The sequence below is a fragment of the Pelecanus crispus genome, chromosome W, assembly GCF_030463565.1.
Source record: "Pelecanus crispus isolate bPelCri1 chromosome W, bPelCri1.pri, whole genome shotgun sequence".
NCBI classification, from domain to species: domain Eukaryota; kingdom Metazoa; phylum Chordata; class Aves; order Pelecaniformes; family Pelecanidae; genus Pelecanus; species Pelecanus crispus.
The window spans coordinates 3790864-3807521 of record NC_134675.1 but is presented as its reverse complement, the minus strand read 5'-3'; the positions used below and the strand labels follow the sequence as shown (position 1 = coordinate 3807521).

Here is a 16658-nt window from a genome sequence, read left to right as displayed (position 1 = left end):
CTTGAACAGATATCTTGCCCTCACACTTGAGAGGAGCCGTCTCCAGAGACTGCAAATTGCTGTCTCTTTTACAATTCCTCTCTCAGTTCTCCGGTTTCTAGCAAGGGATCCCAGCTGTTGGGCTTCCTTATCTTCCAATTGCTGACTGTTGGCCCCACTCTCTGTGGTGGTGTGACCCTGGCTGGATGCCAAGTGCCCACCAAAGCCGCTCTATCACTCCCCTTCTCAACTGGACAGGGGAGAGAAAATATAACAAAAAAGCCTGTGGGTCGAGATAAGGACAGAGAGAGGTCACTCACCAATTCCTGTCACGGGCAAAACAGACTCGACTTGGGGAAAATCAGTTTAATTTATTACCAGTCAAAACTGAGTAGGAGAGAGGAGTGAGAACATGTGTAGGGTAATGAGAAATAAGACCAAATCTTCAACTACCTTCCCCCACCCCTCCCTTCTTCCCGGGCTCAACTTCACTCCCAATTTTCTCTACCTCCTCCCCCTGAGCGGCGCAGGGGGATGGGAATGGGGGTTGCGGTCAGTTCATCACATGTTGTCTCTGCTGCTCCTTCCTCCTCACACTCTTCCCCTGCTCCAGCGTGGGTCCCTCCCACGGGAGACAGTCCTCCACAAACTTCTCCAACATGGGTCCTTCCCACGGGCTGTAGTTCTTCACAAACTGCTCCAGCGTGGGTCCCTTCCACAGGGTGCAGTCCTTCAGGAGCAGACTGCTCCAGCATGTGTCCCCCACAGGGTCACAAGTCCTGCCAGCAAACCTGCTCCAGCGTGGGCTCCTCTCTCTCCACGGGTCCACAGGTCCTGCCAGGAGCCTGCTCCAGCACAGGCTTCCCACGGGGTCACAGCCTCCTTGGGGCACATCCACCTGCTCCGGTGTGGGGTCCTCCATGGGCTGCAGGTGGATATCTGCTCCACCATGGACCTCCATGGGTGCAGGGGCACAGCCTGCCTCACCATGGTCTTCACCAGGGGCTGCAGGGGAATCTCTGCTCTGTTCACCTGGAGCACCTCCTCCCCCTCCTTCTTCACTGACCTTGGTGTCTGCAGAGTTGTTTCTCTCACATATTCTTGCTCCTCACTCCAGCTGCAGTTTGTGTCCCATTGGGTTGGTTTTTTTTTTTCCCATCTTAAATATGTTATCCCAGAGGTGCTACCACCGTCGCTGTTTGGCTCGGCCTTGGCCAGCAACGGGTCCGTCTTGGAGCTGGCTGGCATTGGCTCTATCGGACATAGGGGAAGCTTCTAGCAACTTCTCACAGAAGCCACCCCTGTAGCCCCCGCTGCTACCAAAACCTTGCCATGCAAACCCAATCCACCTCCACTCCCAAATTCTAATTTGAATGCATTAATTTTGTCCCAGATCCTAAAATTAGCCTTTATGCCAGTGCACAGAAGTCTGAGAATTGCTTGTGCTCACCTAAGAAAAACATATCTGTTGTATCTAAATACATCAGGTATATTTGCATTTAAATAAACAAATATATAAGCAGAGCATTCTAAACTTGAAGCTCACTGCATGCTAATATTGAGACAGGGCTTTAAAAGGGAAACGTTATTTACTGATGGATGTGTAAGATAAGCAAGTTATTTATCTTCGGTGTAATTTTAAAAACTTTGAGAATGTTGTCTATATTGGGGTATTGCTTCCAGAGACTTTTTACTGTGATGTTGCAATGAATTTACTTTTAATCTTGTTTCTCAACAGTTTGCCATTAGTATTTGCAGTAGTAGATATTTTCAGTAGTATCTACTTTGGGATATCTTTCTGCATAAATGTACAATGATGATCAAATTTGGGACTTAATTTAGTTAAATATATGCAGTTTTGCTGACACTTTTGCAAAATGCAATGTACCATAGGATGCATGTATTTCGGTCCTCTTGCCTTTATGTTTTAGTTATGATTTTTTAAAAAAATATTTCTGCATTAGCAAAACTGCAAGGGAGGTGAAAAGTAAAGAACATCTCAAATATTTTTAGCTTTCTAAGGAATGACTGCTGTTGAACAGTGAGTTTCTAAGTATACCTGCTATATATTTCTTCTACAATTTTACAGATTGTATAGTTAAAGAAATCAGATTTAGGAGGAATATTGATCTTATCCTGGCAAAGTGTTCATGTAGAGATTTTGTTTTAAAGTTGAGCTACATTTTAAAAGCAAGCTAAGTTGGTTACATAAAATAACAGTCCTGCAACAATAACTTTGTTGAGACCATTATACCAGGTATACTTAAAGTTGAATAATACTCCCTTATAGCTTTATGTTTAGGTGATGTGTAAATATTTCTGTGGTTATGGGTTTTTACAGTTGAGAAATGAAATGTTTCCATATGAGTTTAACAAATCTTGGTGATAGAGTGGCAGAGGAAATACACATTCTGTCACTATGACTTTTATTTTTCCTTTAGTATAGGTGGACTAATTCTCTGTCTGTATTACTTTTGTGAATTAAACCCTAGTTTTTCAGTTCCATTATAGCAATTCAGATGCTTAGCATGGGTATTTACACCAGCAATTTACAGAGCAGCTAGGCTGAGTATTTGATGTGTACTATTATATTAAACTTGAATTACCCCTCCCAGTCATAATGGAAGAAGTGACAACTGCTTCAGGCCAATATTTCTCATTAATTACTGCAAGAAAATTACTAGTTTAGATGCAGCCTCTATCTCCCAGCCAGGAGAGGTTGAAAATTTTTCCCTAATAGCCTCTGTGTAGCTCTACACATAAGAACTTAGATATTTGTATCTCCAATCTCTTAGGGTTAGCTGGAGAGAGTAGAACATGAAACAAGATCACAAAGCTATGAACCTTTTTATCACCAAAGGCAGTCTTTAAGTTTACAGAATTAGCTTATTAGAAGTGTAGTACAGTGAGTTCTGGCTAAAGTCAATGAAGTGTGGGCATGCATATATATAGTTTAGCATATGAATGGAGGTTTGCTTCTACTGCTTTCAACAGAAATTTGACTGCATACACATGTTGTGAAGAAAAACTACAAACTGTCTAGCTATTTTCCCTGTCACCAAAGCAAAACACCAACTGGAGCCTAATGCAGTGTTTGAATGTTGAAGTCTTCTCAAAAGAAAGGGGTTTGGAGTTGATTGAATGTGCTACTTTATTTTTAGACCAGTGTTTAAAAAGAGCCCTGCTACAAAAGTATAAGAAGCTGAGTAGGTATCCGGAGTTCTGGAATGCATCAGAAAGGTGGTGGTGAGGAATAGTTTCTTCTTAATGTAAAGAATTGGTATCTTATGAGGCAGATCATCTTCCTTGTTCTCCAGAGTTTTTGAACTGTTTACCTTTTCAGAGGCTGCCCCTAATCTGAGCTGATAATGGGGGTGATCTAATACCAAAAGCGGCCAAGAGCTACAGTTCTGCTGTTGATGTTTTAAGTTCATCATTAGGACTATAAAGAACAACACCTGCAGTCTCCAAAGAGAAAGGACTACTATTCCTCCCTTCTAGAGAAGATTGTCCATTCTGTTTGTCATATTTTGAGAATCCCTGATACTAAAGATGTAACAGTAATCCTCCTGCTGTTGCATACTATCCAAGTCTGCAATGAATCTGGGAGAAAAGATTTACAGTGGGTAACATGAACATTTAAAGCTTTGGGAAACAGAAGTTAATGTTATAAGACAATGTTAGTAAAATGCAGGGATAAAAGTCTGTAGTACCTGGTGTGATATTTCTGATGTTTTGCTGTTATCATGGGATCCCAGTTTCTGCCCATGTATTAGTGCACAGGAAAATGTGGTATCTTCTCAATATGAAAAAATAATTACCTTGACGTTAAAATAGAGGTGCTGCTAGGCAAGACTCCTGCCTGGTTGCAGAAAATGCAGGGAACTGAGAAAGTCCTGCAGCAGACTAGGATAGTAAATAATTATGGGAAAATGTTTCCTGTCTGGTGTACCCTTGAGCATAATCTAGGTGCCGTGCAAGCCACAAAATGCCACAGAAGTATCTTCTAGTGAAGGCAGTTATTCACTTGAAGTGTGAGACTTCCCCCTTGTAATCCAGTTCTTGGGTTCAGAAGTCCAAGCACAAAATGACCATTCAAATCTGAGGGTGCTGCAACAAACAAATTTTGTTTTGTCAAAGATTCATATCATACGATGCAGGTAGGGTAAGAAGGCTAGGAGGTCCTTTCCAGTTATGTCCTAGATTGACAGCAGTGATATTACCATGAACTGGGTTTTTATTAGGGTATTCGTTGAGCATTGTTACAGGGTTGTTTTTTCTTTGGGAAGTTGTGGGGAGGAGGTTTCCCTCCAGCAGTTGCTACCAGATGGCAAGTACTGCTTGCAATGCTGGGCTAGGTTGACCTCTGCTCTATTTCAAGGTGACTGTTATATTCTTAGGTTATTTATAGGTGTGGCAGATTTGCTACTTTCAAATGCATCCAAAACTGAGTGAATGTATTGAGGAAAAAATAAATACTGTTTTCAGGCTTTCTATTTTTACTTTAAGTATAGTTCTTACTACTTAAACAGAGTTAAGGTTTTTCTCTGGGTCCTTACAATGCACTCATTTGAGCGTCTTCAGGAAAGACTGATCTGTTCACTAAACTCCTTTTTGAGTCAGTGTCCTGGTTTCAGCTGGGATAGAGTTAATTTTCTTCCTAGTAGCTGGCATAGTGCTGTGTTTTGGATTTAGTAGGAGAAGAATGTTGATAACACACTGATGGTTTAGTTGTTGCTAAGTACTGCTTATGCCAGTCAAGGACTTTTCAGCTTCCCATGCTCTGCCAGGTGCACAAGAAACTGGGAGGGGGCACAGCCAGGACAGTTGATCCAAACTGCCCAAAGGGCTATTCCATACCATGTGACGTCATGCTCAGTATATAAACTGGGGGGATTTGGCTGGGGGGCAGCGATTGCTGCTCGGGAACTGTCTGGGTATCGGTCGGTGGGTGGTGAGTGGTTGCATCACTTGTTTTTTTTTCCCTGGGTTTTGTTTCTCTCTCTTGTTTTTCTCCTTTTCATTACTACTATTATTATTATTATTATTATTATTACTACTACTACTACTACTACTACTACACTACTACTACTATTATTTTATTTCAATTATTAAACTGTTCTTATCTCAACCCACGAGTTTTCTTACTTTTGCCCTTTTGATTCTCTCCCCCATCCCACCGGGGGGAGGGTGAGCGAGTGGCTGTGTGGTGCTTGGTTGCCGACAGGGGCTAAACCACGACAGTCAGGGAGTGTAATGACCTATTTTGTGTTGTATTAGGGCTGTTGGTTGGTCACATGTAGAACTCTTCTTTTTACACCCCTGTCTGTATTTAAACCAAACTGCTTCTGCATGTCATTTAACAAAGAGATAGTCTCGTTGCTTCTGTCCTAATGCAAAAAATTCCACTGGGGACAGTACATTACTTACATGTCAAGACTGCTTTGAACTTATCTTGGCCAAGCTGTTGAGTTTTGGATTTAGAGGTTATTTATCTTGCAACCAGGGATTTACTGAAAGAAAGGTCAAACTGCCTTCTAATAGAAATATCAGAATGGATTAAGAAGCTGACTGGAAAGAGAATATGGAGGGGAATACAAGATTAATTCAAAGGTTGTTTTTGCCGTGTGGAAGACCACAGGTATTCCTGTGATGAGGCTTTTTATATGAAATGGTTTGATACGTTGCCTGTATTAGAAATTCAGCATCTTAACTTGTGCGGACTGATCCTGCCTTTCTTCTTTTACTCCCTGTGTACTTCTGTATATGATGATAACACATACCCATAATGAATCCAGTGAAGTGCTTTAAAATCCATGGGATGAAGGAAAACAACTGTGTTCAAGTAGATGCAGAAAAGCAGGCAAGATCCAGTTTGTTTTCTGCTTTACCAAAACCAAACCTCAATGAATAAATGAATTTAAAATAACATGCAGATTTCTGCACAAAACATACTTGTATTCTTATACAAAAAATATTTCAAACTTGTAGATCTTGTTTGAAATTTAGCAATGTAAATAAGTTCTGAGATTGCTTTTGTCATAAAATACAATATATTGCAATAATTTGTTATGCCTTTCTGTTACAGATTAACTAAACTCCAGATATTGGAACTTAGAGAAAACCAGTTAAAAATATTGCCAAAGTAAGTATGTATGAAATTTATTTAAAATACTTTGGAGGGTTTTTTCTGTAGTTATACTAATAGCGTAGTTCATATCGAAAAGTAGATCACAGCTTAAAATGAGTAGCTACGTAACTGGACAAAGTTCTCACAAGGAACTTTCCCTTCATACTGCTGAAAGTATATCTCTCTTCAGACTCGCTGGTCTTCCTATTCAGGGATTTGCCTATTCAAAGATTTCTGAATTTTTTTCTGTCCCTCTCCAGCTCTGGATTTCTGATCCATCTGTCAAGCTTTTAAGTCAGCATGTGGGTACTTCACGATGATCGTTCTGAGGTGTCTGATGCTTTTTGCACCCAGTATTGTATTGGTGCCCAGATGCCTGTCTGGGTACTGTTCTGATGGCTGAGTGCCTGAAACTTAGGCATTATCTCTAAATCAAATGTGGATTTTGAGATGCTTGCTCAGAATGACTGAGGAAATGTGATTCATGTGATGTGAACAAATTTTTTTCCGTTTAATATACTTCACTGCTGAAGAAAGTAAAAACTCCTTACTGTGTTGCACAGAGTCTGTTATACAGTATGTATTCTATAATGCAACAGGCTTGTTTAACATAATGGAAGCATATTAGTCAGCTGTGTTTTCTGTAATTGTAAAATAGTTATGGAAATTTTTATAGTATTTGTTTTACCAGTAAATGCAATTGTACTTATCTCTTAAAATCTAGCACCTTTCTAAACCCTGCCTTGCAACTCACTCACTTCATCAAACAAGCCCAGGTTGACAGTGTTGCAGTTCCTGCTGTTTCTATGAGCTAGAGCAATGCTCTGAATTTTCTGACTTGGACCCTGGAGGTCTAAGTGGGTTAACAGAGGTATAAAAGATCAATGAAGAGAGAAACAGAGATCCCAAAGATGGGATGTGAGTAACTAGCTGTAGAGTCCTGAATATGTTGTGGTGTGCAATGAAAGGGGTCCTCCTCTGGCAACAGACACTGGTAAAGAGAGGTACTGGTTTCAGATGTTTTGGTGGAGGAGGCACTAACAATTGAATACTCATTCTGTCCAGCTGATATGCTAGCAGAGACTTGCATGCAGTAGTAGGCTGAAGTGTGAGCTGCCAGCCCTTTTAAGTACAACAGCCAGCTTTTCTAGTGACTCTAGCTAACTATGTGCCTAAGACATGATGAACAAGGGGTATGTTCCATTGGAATTCCCTTTTTGTGTGCCTAGATACCGTACTGTGGTGTCTGCTGTATAAAAATGCCAAAACCCGCATCTGGAATGAAACGTATAGCATCAGAAAGCATGAATTTAAATTTTCCAGGTGTGAAACATTCTACTCATTCATGTGATATAAATATTCTCTGTCCTTCTTTGCTCTTTCTGCTATTGCTAATTTTCAGTAGAAAAAATTAGAGGACATGTAATTTGGGGTAGTAGCTCTGTAAGTTACTCCCAACTGAGGAACAGTAGCTATAGTTAAAACTTATAGCTAATGCAGATTTTGTTTATAAAATTACTCTGACCTTACTTGCCATAATTAACACTAATAGCATGAATTACATGCGATATTTTAAAAAGAGTAGTTTATGGAGGTCTCTTGTAGTGATAAGAGACGCTTAAACAAATGCTGTAATATATTTAAGCCAAACACTACTGTTGAAGTTGCTGGGAATTTTTTTGTTGACTTCAGTGTTTTCAGGGTTTCATTCTTGCTGAAAAACTAAACAGCAGCTGTCATGATGATGTCCTCTGCAGCACCTCCATAACGATCTACATACAGTACATGCTGAGCTGCCACCTTTATTCTCTTCTGGTATTCTTGTGGTTCAATTAAGGGAGGTTTAAGCTTTTGAGACTACTTTTTTATTTATTAATTTAAACACATTAATATGCATTTTGCTACAGTGAGGCACTGGAAAAATATATTGTATATGTATGATGTATACTGGGGAGCAAAATTTATTGTGGTGTCCATAGTATGCAAGAGGTGAATCTGCCTTTCAGGATAATACAACTGTGCAGCAGTTGACCTGGCCAACAGAGGCGTCTGTGGCCTGCCTTCAGAACAGAAGCCAATGGAGAAATTCGAACTTACAGTTTCCCAAATCTGAGTATGTGTTTTAAAAGGAACATGATTTACAGCTTTAAACAGTGTACAAAATCCAAAGGTGTTGTGGTTTTGCGTTTGTTTTTTTTTTTTAAGTTAATAAGTTGTAGCAGTATGTGCTAATATTTTTGCTATAGAATACAAATATCTTCTCTGTCATTCTCTCCTTTTAAATTTTTTCATACTTATAGCTGCTGCTTTTCATATTTGTAATGAAATGTATTTGGATAAACTTCTACAAAATCAGCTAGCCCTCTTGCTGAATTAAACATGCACATAATTTTTAACACTAAAGCATAAAGCACTTGACTGTTAATCAAAATAGGTAATTAATGCCAAGACGCTAAATCAACCTTGCTTTGTGCCAAATGCATCATTTTGCTTGGAGCTTATCCACAGCCAGAGACTGCAAAACTGGCAGTATTATAATGTAAACCAGCTCAATAAAAATATTTCTACTGAAAGAAAAGCAAAAATACCCAGAGACTATTTTAGAGGCATTTATCTGATAGGTAGCTGAAAGTTGGGAAAATGGTCTAATGCAAATAAAAAGTTTTCTTTTTGATTTTTTTTTAAAGCTTCTGTCTGTTGTCTAATTGTCAATAGAGTAACCTTTTTAGAAAGGAGCAAGTTATTTGAAGGTGTAATTACGATGATTCAGGGCCCTGTCTTGCCTATCACTCACACACCTCAAATTGTATGTTACTTGAAGTAAGCAGTATTGTTACCCTTAGTGAAGCTGACTATTTACAACATCAGAATCTGAGGCATAAATTAGACTACCTGTTCTGTTAGTGTTGGATTGATTTGACAGCAAGTTTATTAATATGAATTATGAAACAGATTTTTCAGTTTATGAAAGGGATAACATAATGCTGTGGCAGAGACAGAAATAGGTGTAACTCAGTGATCTAGTAAATTTTTGTTTCCAGTCCTGTATTCCTCTTCCTTTAGCCTTGAATTTTCCTGTTACTTTGCATTTTCAGTGTATGAGAAGCTTTGCATTTTGTCTGAAGGTATAGTTGCTCTATAAACAGTAGGGAAAAGCAAAGATATTAGTTTTAGGAAACATTGTCATAAAATAGCTGAAAGTGCTATAAATTAGGTAGGCAGCGGGGAAGGGGAGGAAAATAACTGAGGCCCTGGTCTTGCAAACATGTTGTGTGTGTGTTACAGTTGAGTGGCTATGTTTGCTAGATTAGAGACATTCTGGAAAAAAAAAACAAAAACAAAAACAAAAAAAAAAGACGACGGCATAAAATCAGGAAAGTTGCTTTTTTTGCACTGTCAAAGTTATGTAACATTAATTTTGCAGATACTTGAGAGAGATTTTGCAGATATTTGTTCTGGTTCCAAATGGTAAGGCCAGGGCCCTTGGTGGAAAAACTGTAACAGTTTGTTGGGTTTTGGGGTTGTTTTTGTAAATAAGACAGTGAAGATTGAGGCAAGAATGGCAACTTTGGGTTGCCTTAAAGCCATTGAGGATGAAGCACTAGCAGGATGGGAAGGGGAGGGATCACCTAGATCTTGGATTTGTTTGGAGCGGAATTTGTGTATCTGGTGTAATTTGGCAGTGGGGAGGGGCAGGCATTATTGCTTAGATTCTGTGAATCTGGTGTTAGCTGTGTAAACAGTTTGGCCTCAGAGTTGAAAGGTGTACAGGAGGAAGGGCGAAAAAAAAACACTTAGACCTTGGAGTTTATTGGTTTGGGAGATGGATTTTTTTAGTTTTGTTTTACCAAACCATTAAAATAAAAAGAGAAGAGTTCATGTTGAACAGAAAGAACAAATCCTTTTATCTCAAACTGCAGTAAAAAGCCCCAGATGACTTTGTTTCAATTCAGCCTCATCAAAATTCACTTAAATCAGATTGAACTTTTAAAATTTTGTTGGTCACCTGTTTTTTTCCTTCATTTTTAAAATTTGTATTTCTTTTTAAGCTGAAAATTCAGTTAAAAAAAAAATCAAGGCACTGTCTAAAAACTGTTGAAATGAAAGGACTATAAAAATGTTAAAATAAGCCTTTTTTTTCCAAATAATCATTTATCTGTATTGAAAATAATTTGTCAAATTCAATCCCACATAGTTGTGATGTCCCTTAATCTGCTTTTTGAGGCTGAAACTTAGATTGTCAGTGGAATTTTGGACTGCTTTCTCTAGTAGCCCACAGTCTAGCTAGCATAGCGTGAAAACAGAAGAAATGGAAAACCTTTTTAAATTGAAGCCATTGGTAAAAATAGATTATAGTGTTGCCCACAAAGTTTTGAAAGCTGCAGAATGATACACTAGATCCTTTGAGTCTTCAACTGTGCTTCAGGGAGACACGTTGGGGCAAATTTATTCACAGCATATGGCACTAAAATTGGTATTGGCAGTCTCATAAAGCTTTGAGAAATTCAGCTTATGCAGTATTTCAGAGGGACTTAAATAATTTGTTAGAATTTGGAAAATGAATTTTAGCAGTTGGCTTATTGTTCATCCTGTTTATGAGCTTCGAGAAATGAGGGAAAATGTTTCTTCTGGAGGTAGCCTTCTCATGTTTGTTTTTTTGTTTTTGGGGTTTTTTGGGGGTTTTTTGAGACAGTGGGAATGTGAGTTAAAGGCTTTCACCTAAAGCCTGTGTATACTGTGTGTGCAGTGCAATAAAAATGGCTTCTGCTTTTGTCTTGATCATGTCTTTACTTATTTATGCTAAATTCCTAGTTTGTCCCTAGCATGATTACTATAACGTAATGAAAATCAAGTCTATAGATACATGTTGATTGTAATCCTTTTTGGATATTATTTCATGAATAATATTAATAATCACTTAAACTTACATTCTACTGAAAAATGCCTTATTTATTGAAAGTAATTTTTGAACTATGTTCAGAATAACAGTAATACTTAGTGTAAGGTCTTTGAAGAACAACCGGAACTTTGAATATCTGCATAGAGCATCTTGTGCTCATGCTGGTTTTTTTTTAAAGATATTAGTGTTCATACTTATTCTGATAATACAAAGGACTCTCCCAGTTAGCTCTTATTTAGTTTTTCCAAAATTTTATAGTATGTACACACTTATGGTTTATATTTGAAAGTTTTTGATATATTAATTGTTCTACTGAAAGCTATTATTAAATAAATACAGAACATAATGTCATATGAGGGATTCACAGCCCCTTTGAAAATATTTTTAGGTAGTGCTGCTGTTGACTGATCGTGTAGACAACCATGTGCAGTAGGAGGAAAACGTGTAGTTAACCAGCCTGTGGCTACTGAAAATGCTGATTATGACTGGAGGCAAAAAGCATCCAAAGGACTGTAGGTGAAAGGCATTCAAAAGAAGAGTAACTTCAGAGTTACTCTTTATCACAAGGATGACTCTAGTGGTCTTTAGGTTTGTAAACTAATCTGTAGATGAGTTGCAGTGTACTCTTTGTGTGACAGTCACAGTCAGCATGATCATTAATGTGTGCCTAGTTGAACAGTGTGTGAAAATTTGACCTTATTTAGATATCAGTCCAGTAACAGAACAGCATCACTACTTAATACTGATTAAAATAATATATTTGTATGAATACAGGAAGATTGGATGTAACTGGTATTTTCTTAAATCTAATTCCTTACTAATCCCCTTCCTGTGCAGAACCATGTCCAGACTGACTCAGCTGGAGAGACTGGATTTAGGAAGTAATGAATTCACAGAAGTGGTGAGTTTTGCCTAAGTAACAGGGCTTTGTATCTTTTATAAATCTCTTTATCCTTTAATCTATTTTTAATCAACATGAAAATGTAAAAATCAGCTTTAAGAGTTTTGCTACTGAGCAAATATTATGTATACCTTATACTTTATAGAGCCTGTTATAAAAATGATGTGCATATTCTTATGAATATGAGTATGTGTTCTTCCTCAATTTGAAAATAAAACAGTGTGGTATAGTGTGGCTACATTACTGGTAAAAAGTTAATGGTAATATGTGTTTGAATTATAAACATAATAATTTGACTTATAATAAATTCAAAACACTTATTGGTCATGTATTTAATGTTGCAAGTTCTGTATAAGCTGTGCATAACCTACTTTTATTAGTGTGTACAAACTATTTAGATCCAAAGAAAACTATATTAATTATAAGTTTGAATATTATTCAAAATAGTATTTACAGTTGGGGTGCTCAGATTTTTCCTTCAACATGGATCAGCTTGTTTCCTGTTCATGATGTCAGACAAATACATCTTCCATTTACAATCACTTAACATCCTTCTGCTTCTACAAGTACTTTCCTGTATAAGGGAATTGAAATAGAATTATAGCGGAACATACTGACCTGCTGTATAACAAAGTCAAGCCTCTGTGTGCCACCAGTAGGGTACTTCATTAGCCACAGATCACGCAGAGCTGAACACTTGCCTAGCTGTATGGTTTGGCAGATAGGGAAGTGTATTTAAGGAATTGTTCTTTAGTATTGCACTTCTAGCTGTTACCATTACTGCCATATTCTCATTACACTAGATATTCATGTGGGAGCCTTAAACTAACATGCTCAGGCCCACATTAAGCCATAACAGCCAGGAACTAAGTATAGGCTGTAAAATTACCTGTTTGGGTATATTTTTGGCAGATTGCTTCATCTCTGCCAGCCTTTGATCTAGAAGAGTCAACTACTGGTAATTTATTTCATTAAGATCTTTTGGTAAAAGCATAGAAAGGTTTGAAACTGCTTTTTGGGTAAAGATATGTCTGAAAAGTAGTCTTCAGTTAAGATTTTTCTCTTGGAAAATTAATTATTGGGAGCCAAGACTGCAATTTATGCAGGAATACTGTATACTTACAATATAACAAAATTGAGTTCTGCATTTAACTGAACTTGGTTGTAGTTGTTAAGGTGCAGTAGCACCTGTTTTGTATTACTTTCTCAGGAGGGAAGTTTAAATAGGAAAGCATATGCAACGTGGATGTTTACCAAGACGTGGTCTTTCCCTGATACATAAGATACTTCTAACATTAAGTTATAGTGGGAGCATATCCTGCACTTCACTTTATGGGTAGAGTGGTTTGCTTGTATCAGGCAGATGCACCCTTTGTTTGCTGCTAGAAAATTAAAATTTCTTTCCCATTTCCCAAAAACCACAACAACTTTGAGCTGATGGAATTTAAGGGTTTTTAGACCTCCGTGAGAGGGGGAATTATACACACAAGATTTATTTATTGTGTGCTCCAGTTGAAAAATAATACTTTCTGTATAAAAATATTAACACTTTCTGTAAGGATTATTTAGTGCTGTAATCAAGTTCTTAAAAGATTTTTGTATATCTAGTATGTATTTACATTTTAAAAAGTGAATTATCTGGGTTTTATTTGATGACCCAATGAAACCGTGTATATAACAGCTATAAGACATTACTTAAAGTTGCAATAGGTGAATCACTGAAGTTGTCTTTGCCTTTCACTATTTTTTGTATGAAGTTTTTAAAATGCTGTTTCCTTTACAGCCTGAAGTACTTGAACAACTGAGTGGGTTAAAGGAATTTTGGATGGATGGTAATAGACTAACACTTATTCCAGGGGTAAATCCTTTTACTGTGTTAAACATTTAGTATTTTAATTTACAGTGGTATTTGCTTTGTCAGCTATCATATACGTTAAAGTTGCTGTATAATTTTAATGTTACTTAAAGCCAAAAGGCTAAATGCCACTTAAATGCTTGACTAGTCTACTTAGAAATTGTCACTGATCATGAGTGTTGGGTACACAGCTTTTCTTTCATTGAAAGATATAATCCTCTCATCTAAAAATTATGTTCCAATTTAGGAAAGGAGTAAAAATCCTACATCAAATGCTGGATAAAATTTAGGGTTGACTGGTCTTTCCAAAAAGGAATTATTTTGTGTTAGACAGCAAGCAGGAATTTATGGGATAAATGTTGTGTGAATTTTTACTGGTCACGGCTGTAAAACAAGCAATGACTGTTCACAATTTTTTGTCGTGTATACACGGAGTATAGCCAGTTCCTGAGAAAATGTTCTGTTGACTGAAACCAGGTTTTCCTGACATCTCTTAGAATTACATGAGGTCCAGGATGATCTATTATTGCAGCACTTGTGAACCTGTGTTTATGATAGAGTAAACTAGTATTTGAAATTTGGGAAGCAGCTGGTCTGTTTTCAGATGTAAAATCACTAGTAGTCTTCTGATGTGAGGGTTTCTTGCCTTCTCTACTGTCTTTCCTCACTTCAGCTGATTCTTCTTTGAAGAAGAGTTGAGTGGATGTATTAAACCTTTCTACTCTACAGTAAAAGTAAAACTGTATTTGTGAAAGTGACTGCATCTTCCCTGTGAAGATTTTAGTAGTGTGCACAAATCTTTAAGCTTATTCTTGGTTCATATGGAAATATAATACAAACTTATATTTTGGCTTGTTTTTTCAGTTTAGTACAATTAGGGATTCATTGTTGGTGGTTTTGAGGTTAAGTAGGATGCAGTTTTACACAAAAGGCAAAAATAAGCATTAAAATACTTTACTGGAGCCTTAATTATGTCCTTATGTTACACTGTGTACATGTCTCTGAAGTCTGTTCTAAAGCTTCATTCACTTGATTCACGATAACTGATCAAACAGTTGAATTTACAGCAGACTGACTTTAGAGACACCTGCAGAATAACTGTGGTGTCTGTGTGTGTGGAAAAACATCAACTGTGCATATCTGCACAAAATATTTCATTATAAAGTTTGGATATTTTGCATAAAAATGTATTTCAGCACTATAAATAGGTTTTCTCTTTTCCCGTGGCATTACACTTGAGAGACAGTTTGTTGTCAAATCTGCTGGCTTTTTTTTGTTTTGAACTTGCACTTCCTAGAATGCATTATTTTCTCTTGCTTTTAGTTCATAGGAACTTTGAAACAACTGACCTATTTGGATGTTTCTAAAAACAACATTGAAGTAGTTGAAGAAGGTATTTCAGGTTGTGAAAGCCTACAAGACCTACTGTTATCCAGTAATTCACTTCAGCAACTGCCAGAGTCTATTGGTTTGTATTTTCAGTTCATTCATGTTCATAAAAGCATATAGTTTAGAGACAGAACACTTGAAAATAGACAAATGGCATTTTACATCTAAGTTTCAACTGATTTAAAGTTCCTGTTTTGGATAAAGCTGTAATGTGTAGCTGAATAATAACATTTATATTTGTTTTGGAGCATTCTTGACTTCATACAGTAGTTTGTAAATGGATGAGAAACTGTTGACTGTAACAGAGTAAAAAGATCCCCCCCATGGCTGGTCAATGTTAAGCTGGCAAACAAGTTCTGTAAACTTGTCTGCTTATTTCCTTAGTAGATTTATAGCATCATAGGCGTGCCAAGGGAATACAGAAGATGTGGTTGCTTGCCCATAGGTTTTTTCCCCTTAATTTAAAATGAAAATTAAATTTAATGAACTCAAATGTCCTTTTTGATTTACTTGTTCATTTTACTACAGGTTCCTTGAAGAAGGTAACAACACTTAAAATTGATGAAAACCAATTAATTTATTTGCCAGACTCCATAGGAGGGTAGGTATTTCACCTGAATAAAAGGTTGCATTGCCTTTCTGCACACTTTTCTGTAACAGTGGCTCCTCTTTTGAATGTTTTTACACCTACTTGATTTAATTTTTTCTATATATTAACGTCTTAAAATTGAAAGCAAGCGCTTTCATATCTTTCTTCTAGTTCACAGCATATATGTTCTTTATGTATTATTTAATATCAAGACCTATGGTTCTCACTCATTAATGCAGCCACCAATTTGTGAAAGAAAAATTGAATGTGAAAGAAAACAAGATGTTTAAAAAGGCAGTCAGCTGTCTGAAAGTGTTTTTTTGGCAGTAACATAGCTGTGGTAAATATTGCAAATGATTGAACCAGTATCAAAAAGCTTGTAAAAAGTGAATCTGGACATACACACACACATTTATCTTTTTTTATATTATAAGAAAAATTTTCACCTGTTAATCAGCAGGAAGTTTTAATGTATAATTTGGTGTTCAGCAATTTAATTAAAAACTCACAAATGACAGCAAAAATAATTGGTTCAGAATTAAGTGCTATAGAAATGAAGGATATTTGTTCCAATTTCTGTTCTCCTATTATAATTAATGTAGGTTATGTTTTGTTGTCAGAATTTACAAAATACTTCTTTGCTGCCAAAGTCTTAGGTTCGCTGTCTCTAACTCTTTAAATTCTTTTCTTGTTCAGAAACTGCACTCAGCTCCTGTTTGGTTATGATCTGCCCCACTCTGAATGTTTTCAGTGCCTTGCACTAGCACGTTTTCATGTAGTACACAAACATTTGATGTTGCTGGCCCCCTGTTCTTACTGAAAGCTCTCTTATGAGGACAGAGATTTTAAAAAACAAAACCAAAAAGCAACCCACCAACCAACAAAAAAAACCAAACCAAAAACCCAAACACAATT

General features: G+C 37.1%; 1 protein-coding gene across 1 annotated transcript in view; it reads left to right on the top strand.

Moving 5' to 3' along the window:
- Window positions 1-16658, top strand: part of LOC142596568 (erbin-like) — a 108119-nt gene that overhangs the window by 46691 nt on the left and 44770 nt on the right. Inside the window, exons 5-9 of the mRNA XM_075725750.1 lie at window positions 6068-6124; window positions 11847-11910; window positions 13694-13768; window positions 15089-15233; window positions 15683-15755. Coding sequence (XP_075581865.1) covers window positions 6068-6124; window positions 11847-11910; window positions 13694-13768; window positions 15089-15233; window positions 15683-15755 — 414 coding nt within the window. The remainder of the gene's footprint in view (window positions 1-6067; window positions 6125-11846; window positions 11911-13693; window positions 13769-15088; window positions 15234-15682; window positions 15756-16658) is intronic.